Source organism: Scyliorhinus canicula, chromosome 9 (assembly GCF_902713615.1).
Source record: "Scyliorhinus canicula chromosome 9, sScyCan1.1, whole genome shotgun sequence".
Taxonomy (NCBI): Eukaryota; Metazoa; Chordata; class Chondrichthyes; order Carcharhiniformes; family Scyliorhinidae; genus Scyliorhinus; species Scyliorhinus canicula.
The window spans coordinates 4,695,951-4,704,020 of NC_052154.1; the positions used below are offsets into that span (position 1 = coordinate 4,695,951).

The 8,070-nt window shown below is 46.3% G+C and overlaps 1 protein-coding gene across 2 annotated transcripts in view; it reads left to right on the forward strand.

The window, feature by feature from the left end:
- Positions 1–8,070, forward strand: part of terb1 (telomere repeat binding bouquet formation protein 1) — a 192,031-nt gene that overhangs the window by 28,506 nt on the left and 155,455 nt on the right. For both annotated transcript variants that reach the window (XM_038806219.1, XM_038806220.1), the window contains exons 5-6: positions 1,130–1,261; positions 5,835–5,895. In XM_038806219.1, the coding sequence (XP_038662147.1) occupies positions 1,130–1,261; positions 5,835–5,895 (193 nt within the window). The remainder of the gene's footprint in view (positions 1–1,129; positions 1,262–5,834; positions 5,896–8,070) is intronic.

Genomic DNA, 8,070 nt, shown 5'->3' on the forward strand with positions numbered 1-8,070 from the left:
TGGCGCAGGGCTACAGGAGGCAGCGCGGAGGAAAGGCCGGGAGGCAGAGAGGCCGGCCCACCGATTGGTGGGCGCTGATCGCGGACCAGGCCAATACGGAGGACCCCCCTGGGGTTGGGCCCCCTCCCCCCCCCACAGGCCGCACCCGGATCCTTCAACGTCGAGGTCCTGCCGGCCCACAGCAGGTTAGAATGGCGCCAGCGGAACTTGGCTTTTTGTTGACGGCCACTCGGCTCATCAGGCCTGATTGGCGGGCCGGCCCAGGCCAGAGAGTCGGCGCATACCCCAACCACAACCGGCACCGATTCTCTGCATTGCGGAGAATTGCGTCCCGGCAGCATGTCACGATTTGTGTGGCGCAGCGCCGATTCTCCGACCCGACGGGGGGTCAGAGACTTCCGACCCTGATTTCTTTTGTATGCTGAGTTCACTAGACTCAGGAAGGGTAGTAGTTGTGTTACAATAAGTCTTTGCATCCCTGGGCTGTTGAGGAATGTGGTGAAAATGCTGCCAAGCTTCCCATTCCTTATCCAGAATCCTGCTGAAAAGTGCGTATGTGAATATTGGATGAGAACTTGATTAGGTTTATCTATAATATTCTTCACATCTAAATAACTATCTGGCACTCACTTCCTTGCTCCTGTGTAAGAAATGAACATTTTTCCAGGTTCTGGAAGCGGACCAGTATCCATGAAGTTTGGGAGCAAGGAGGAAATTGAGAGGGGCAGCACAGTGGTTAGCACAGTTGCTTCACAGCTCCAGGGTTCCAGGTTCGATTCTCGGCTTGGGTCATTCTCTGTGCAGTGGATTGGCCATGCTAAATTGCTCTTAGTGTCCAAAAAGGTTAGGTGGGGTTACTGGGTTACGGGTGTGGGCTTAAGTGGGGTGCTAATTCCAAGGGCCGGTCCAGGCTCGATGGGCCGAATGGCCTCCTTCTGCACTGTAAATTCTATGATAATGGATACATGAGTTTGTTTCATGATAGAACTCGCATTGAGAAAACGGTAATGAATCATTCAAGTTTCTCCCAGCAAGCCTTTTGAAATTAGCTAGCTGTGCATGAATTATTGTTATTTTTTCTTTGATATTGCAAAGTATAAATCATGGTTCTTCTTTTATGTGTTTCCAGTGTACTGCCAGCAGAGTTTGTGCACCGCAGAACTGCTGTCAGATGTTGCCTTGTCACTTGCTCAGAAGGATGCTTCGTTGATTCTGAAGAAGCTGAATGTCTATGTGATCCTGGTTTTGGTGATACACAACAGTATGAAAGTCATGTTTATATTTTGAAATGTTTACGTTCTCCTCTCTTGGGGATTAAATATCCTCTGTTATACAAGTGTGTAAAAAATACTTACATGTCAAATAAGCATAAATGTCATATAATTACTTAGCCGTACCCCGCTAACCCCTTGCAGTACAATTAATGAAACTCACCCTTTGAGTAAACAGGGCAGTGTGCAATTATACATTGACTAATCCTTACACTATTCAATAAACAACAATGACGCGAGTAATTAACAAGCCGTACTGTTTGTTCTAAGTAAACAAAAACTCCAGAAAGCACAGTAAATAGCCCTTGCCTTTCTAAACAAATGAGCACCACACTGAACAAAACATGCCCTGCTGAATAAACTGCATAGATTCACTAGAAATTCTGTCAGACCAGCATTTTAACAACTAGGAGTAACTCCTAAGTGGCTCTGTGGAAAAGAAAACCCACAAGCACTGGAAGTCTGAAAAGAAATTCAACGAACCCTGGAAACAAACTCCTGTTTCATCATAATCTGAAAGGAGTAAAGACAGATTAACATTTTGGGTTGAAACCATTCATATCCAGCTTGAGTTTTTTCTGGCCATTAGAGACTTAACTTGCATAAACTCCAAACAGCACAGAAACAGACCATTGAGCCCAACTGGTTAATATTCTCTGTTCAAGCCTCCTCTGTCCTTCCTAATCTAAATCTACTATTGTAACCCCTCCTTTTCCCTCATATGCTTATCCAGCTGATTGCCTTGACTACTCCATGTGGCGATGAGTTTCACCTTTGTACCATTCCCTGGATAAAGAATTTTCTTCTCAATTGATTATTGGTGAACATCTTACATTAAAGGCCTCTGGAATCCCACTCCTCAATCACTCGTCACTTTTCTAATCTTAATTGACTTCTGTTCCCAACATGTTGATATCAGAATTCTCTGAAGAATTGGCTGGAAGATGGGTTCACATAAAGTTCCCTGTCTTTGCTGAATTTATAGGATGTCTTTCGGCCCATTAAATGTTTTTGAGGAAGTCCACACTTTTTGAAGTGCAGGTTAGCAACATAAAAATGCCCATAGATTGTCATTCTTAATGTAAAGACGATGAAAGATTTTTGGTATGAAGACGTCCTAGGTGCTCATTAATGGCTGCTTTTCCAGGGATGTAAAAGTCAGATCAGTAGTACATTCCAGGGGTGCTATGGAAAACAATCATGCTGCTGCTGGTGTCCACTGCACTGCCAGTAACTCCTGGTGTGGCCCATAAAGCTGACCTTGAGAAAGACACTCACGCAGACGTCCCTGGGAGATCCAGAAACAACTGAAGGTGATGCCCATTTACTAAATTTGGTCAATGCAGGTCCATTCAATGCACTTGTACCTCACTCATCTGAGGTCAAGTGTTCGGATGCAACAGATGCCCAACACCAGTGTTATTTAAAGGGCCTCAAACCCAGATTTCAGGTAAATTGAATAGTGTGTAGAAATACTGAGAGGTTCCTGGATTTGGGAGGGACTCCTTACAGGGGAGGGCAGAGGATTTGGTGACATTAGGCTCATTTAGGTATGCCTGTGCCACATTCTCCCGATGCTTTGCCAGTGAGACCTGGACTAGGTTTCGTTTAGTACTGCATAACGCCACCTGGGAGGTTTCCCAGGCCATTGGAGATGCCTGCGAGGGTGACATTGCCCGTGGATGGGGGGTGTGGGGGAGTCTCAAGCCCATTTAGAGATTGGGCACCCTTTCAAAATGATAGCCCAATCTCTTCGGAGCTGGGCTCACCGGCAAGTTCCACTCCCCACTGTTGAAAGCATTTCTAAGTGTGGGTTTAATCGGGGAGATACTCCTCAAGCCCCCCCAAAAATGACTACATGTGGTTGCTGCATTTGCAGTGAATCTGAATTTGCTGGATGACAAAGAGATGGAGCTGAGGTTTTGGAGAGGGAAAATTATGTACAGTGTCGTCTCCCAAGTTGGATTCCTCCATGCTCCTTGCAGGAACAGAAGACAGTTTGGCTGACCAATCAATTAATGCAACATTTCAGAATGCCAATCAATATTGTCCTCACTTATTACCCCAGCAAGGTCCCCATCTGCATCCACTGCAGCATAACAGTATGCCGCCTTTTCCTTTGGTGATCTGGCAAATAAATCATCCCTTAACCCTGATTTGGCTGCAGTACACTTGTGCCCAGTAACTTACCATATGTTTATTCCCACTCGAAATTAGCCTCCAAGGAAACTTCTTCAATAAGTTTAATTAGAAAGTTCCTTCATCGTCTGAATGACATCCTTCTTCGCTGTATGATCCTATACCAGAAACGTATTCATATACAGGCTATTAAGATTTATTCTATGGATAAGTCATATGAGCACATTAGAGCGTGTTTTTCTGACAATGAAGTTAGAACATAAGAAACAGGAGCAAGAGAATACCATCCAGCCTATCAAACTTGCTTCGCCATTCAACATGATCATGGTTGATCTTGGATTTCAGAATGACTCTCCTGTTTGCTCCTTCTATTCCTTGATTCCCTAAGCAGCCAAGTGTATATCCCAGCCTTAAATTTATTCAAGGGTAGCATATCCATGGTGGAACAGTGGTTAGCACTGCTGTCTCACAGCGCAAGGGACCCAGGTTTGATTCTGGCCTTGGTGACTATTGTGTGGACTTTTCTCCTTCTCCCCATATCTGCAATGGGTTTCTTCTGGGTACTCCAATTTCCTCCCACAGTCCAAAGATGTGCATGTTAGGTAGATCGGCCATGTAAAATTGCTCCCTGGTGTCCACAGATGTGCAGGGCTATGGGATAGGGCGGTGGAGTGGGCCCAGGTAGGGTGCTGTTTCAGAGGGTCGGTGCAGACTCTATGGGCTAAATGGCCTCCTTCAACACTGTAGGAATGCTGTGGATTCCAATGAAAGAATCCTCAAGGGTAGAGAATTCCAAAGTGCACAACTTTTTGAGAGAAGAAATTTCTCATAATCTAAATAATTTGCTCCTTAATCTGAAACTGCCTTATCTTTGATCTTCTACATTTTAAGTTAGCTCCTAGTTGTTCATTCTACCTCAGCAAGACTTATTTTTTAGGCTTACTTATATTGTTCGTACACACGTGCACCACGACTACAGGCTCCTTCCCTTCCCACTCTAAGTTCCTCTCCAGCCTAAAGGAGAACTCCATAATCTTGGCACTGAGTAGGCAACACAGCCTTTCAGACTTATGCTCTCGGCTACAAGGAACAATATCTATCATTCTAACTTTACTGTCCTTTACTACAACTACATTCCTTTTTAGTCCCCCACTTAAATGGCTCCCTGCACTGTGATGCCATGGTCAGCATCCCCCCTACGGTCCCTACTCTAGTCCACAAAAGCTGCAGGAACCTCAAACCTGTTGGACAATTGCAGTGGCTGAGGCTCCTCCATTGCTGCCTTTTGGATTCCTGTATATATTCACATATATACACCCTCCTGCCCCAGACCATACCAAATCAGAAGCACTTAGCCGAAGAGGTGTGACTCCTTCCCTGAACAATATGTGCAGGTAACTTTCCCCCTCCCTGACGCCATCAATGTGTCTAAACCTCGGACTCTAGCGCATCAACTCTGAGCCACAGTTTTTTGATCTGCAGTTACCTATTGCCGATGCTTTGCCTTGGATCACGCCAGTTCCCACATGCTACAGCTGTAACACATCACCTACCGCATCAGCATTGTTGTGCTTTATATAACTGATTAAGTTAAGGTACCTTATACTACAATACACTTTATTGTCACATGTAGGCTTTCATTAAATTTCATTAAAAAGGAGCAGCACGGGAGCATAGTGGTTAGCACAATTGCTTCACAGCTCCAGGGTCCCAGGTTTGATTCCCAGCTTGGGTCACTGTCTGTGCGGAGTCTGCACGTTCTCCCCGTGCGTGGGTTTCCTCCGGGTGCTCCGGTTTCCTCCCACAGTCCAAGGATTTGCAGGTTAGGTGGGTTGGCCATGATAAATTGCCCTTAGTGTCCAAAATTGCCCTTAGTGTTGGGTGGGGTTACTGGGTTATGGCGATAGGGTGGAGATGTGGGCCTGGGTAGGGTGCTCTTTCCAAGAGCCGGTGCAGACTTGATGGGCCAAATGGCCTCCTGTACTGTAAATTCTATGATTAACACTGCAATGAAGTTACTGTGAAAAGCACCTAGTCGCCACATTCCGGCGCCTGTTCGGGTACACTGAGGGAAAATTCAGAATGTCTAAATGACCTAACAGAATGTCTTTCGGGACTTGTGGGAGGAAACCGGAGTGCCCGGTGGAAACCCACGCAGACACAGGGAGAACGTGCAGACTCCGCACAGTGACCCAGCCGGTAATCGAACCTGGGACCCTGGGATTGTGAAGCAACAGTGCTAACCATTGTGCTACCATACCAGGTTTTAGAGTGGAAGGGGTTATTATTTTCTGTTTGGCATGCTGGGAGCATTTTGTATGCTGACATGGGTTGAACAAAAATAGAAAAATGATAATCTCTCCAGCGCTGATGTCAGCTAAAATGAAATCTGAACACAGTAATTCCTTTTGGGCATTGTTACAGAGATTGGACAAGCATTGGTGAGGACAACTGGATGTATCGATGTTCTTCTGAATTTATTCAGGTAATTAACAAATTCTGCATTTCACATTTTTCTCATGTTATTACAGAGTCGATAGACTGAAATATATTTTATACCATGAAAATGAACTTGCGCTCCATTCACATTTATGATGGAAATTAACAAAATGAATGCGTGAAATTCACTGAAACATTAAGGGAGTTAAATTAAAAACTCTTTGAAAAGGAAATAATGAAGATCCTTTGCTTGCAAAAAGTAAAGAGTTATGGAAGAGACATACAGTAATATAGAGGCAAACTGTAAATGGATTCTGGAAACAAGTAGACATTTTTCTGGAAAATGGAGGGAATGAGAGATTGGAAAGCATACTGCGCAGTATAATGCTATGAAGGGTTAACATGTTCGCAACAATTTCCTTTGACTGGTATTTTGACTGAAGAGTTAACCCACATAAAATCAACAGGTAAATTAGCAGATAGAGTCAGATAGAGTTCAACGCAATGTCGGGCAATCAGAGGTGGCCCAGCCAACCTCTAAGTGGGTTCATTGAATCCTATTAACCTGAAATGTAAGGGCCCTTCCTGTTGATTCCCTTATTCCTCTTTTTTTTTTTTTTTTTTTTTCCATTATAATTTTGACCCATGGATGCTAAATGGACAAGTATCTTTAAGACAAGCAGCAGAGGAATTCAAGAAGTTGCAATACAGTATATGAGCAACAGAAATCAGACTTTGTGGCACCTGAGAGATGGAGTGGGACTCGATTCAAGCATTCATTCCCTCCCCTACTGATGAACAGTGGCTGCCATGTGCACCATCTACAAGATGCATCGCAGGTCTGAGTGAACACCTTTCAAACCCACGACCACTGCCATCTTGAAGGACAAGAGCAGTAGATATCTGGGAACCCCACCACCTGGAGAGTCCCCTCCAAGTCACTTACTATGCTGACATGGAAATATATCACCGTTTCTCCACTGTCGCAGGGTCAAAATTCTAGAATTCCCTCCCTAACAGCTCTGTAGGTGTATCTACGTTTTAGGAACTGCAATGGTTCAAGAAGGGGGCTCACCACCACCCCTTGAAGGGCAACTAGGGATGGACAATAAATGCTGGCCTAACCAGCGATGCCCACATCCCGTAAAATGAATTAAAAAATATTATTCCAGTAAACAAAAAGAGCAAAGATACAATTTGCCTGGCCTCAACCTGAAAAAGGGAGGTCCCACTATTTGTTGCTAATTATTCTCCAATCTTTTTTGTTGTTGATATCATACAAGTGCACAAAAAGCAGGTTATTTGTCTGATTGTACAATGTTTTTGTGACATAAATAAGAGCAAGTTTTACCCATTCGTTCAAAGATAATAATAATAATAATCGCTTATTGTCGCAAGTAGGCTTCAATGAAGTCACTGTGAAAAGCCCTGAGTCGCCACATTCCTGTGCCTGTTCGGGGAGGCCAGTACGGTAATTGAACCTGCGCTGCTGGCCTTGTTCTGCATTACAAGCCAGCTGTTTGGATTCTCCGCCTCCCCCACCGTGTGTTTCTTGGCAGTGTACCATTGGCTGGCAGCGGGATTCTCTACTCCCACCTCTTGTTGAAGCCACCCCATGCCGCCAGGAAACCCGTGGGCGGAGGTGCTCTGCTGGCGGGAACATAGGGCGAGATTCTCCGGACTCACGACGGGTCGGAGAATAGCGGGCGTCGGAAATTTTTACGGCGACGCTGTTCCGACGCCCTCCCGCTATTCTCCGAACCCCGCAAATTGTCGGAGTCGCGTTTCCCGACAAACGCCTCCTTCCCGCCCCTGACACGACCAGAATCGCCACTGAGAGCCCCCCCGCTATTCACCGGCCCGGATGGGCCGAAGTCCCGACGTCATGGCGCCCTGTTTGGACGTCGTGAAACACACCTGCTTTTTAAATTCGTCAACCAGTCGGCCTGGCTGACGACTGCTTGGAGGAGGTCAGGGCACCACTCTGCGCACCGCTCAGCGCACCGTTCAGCGCACCGCTCGAGTCTGGCCACAACGGGGAAGGCATCCCTGGGAACGGGAGGGGGTCCAGAGCGGGGGCAGTGGGGGGGAGACGGGGGAGGCAGTGGGGGAGACGGAGGGGGCAGTGGGGGAGACGGAGGGGGCAGTGGGGGAGACGGAGGTGGCAGTGGGGGAGACGGAGGTGGCAGTGGGGGAGACGGAGGTGGCAGTGGGGGAGACG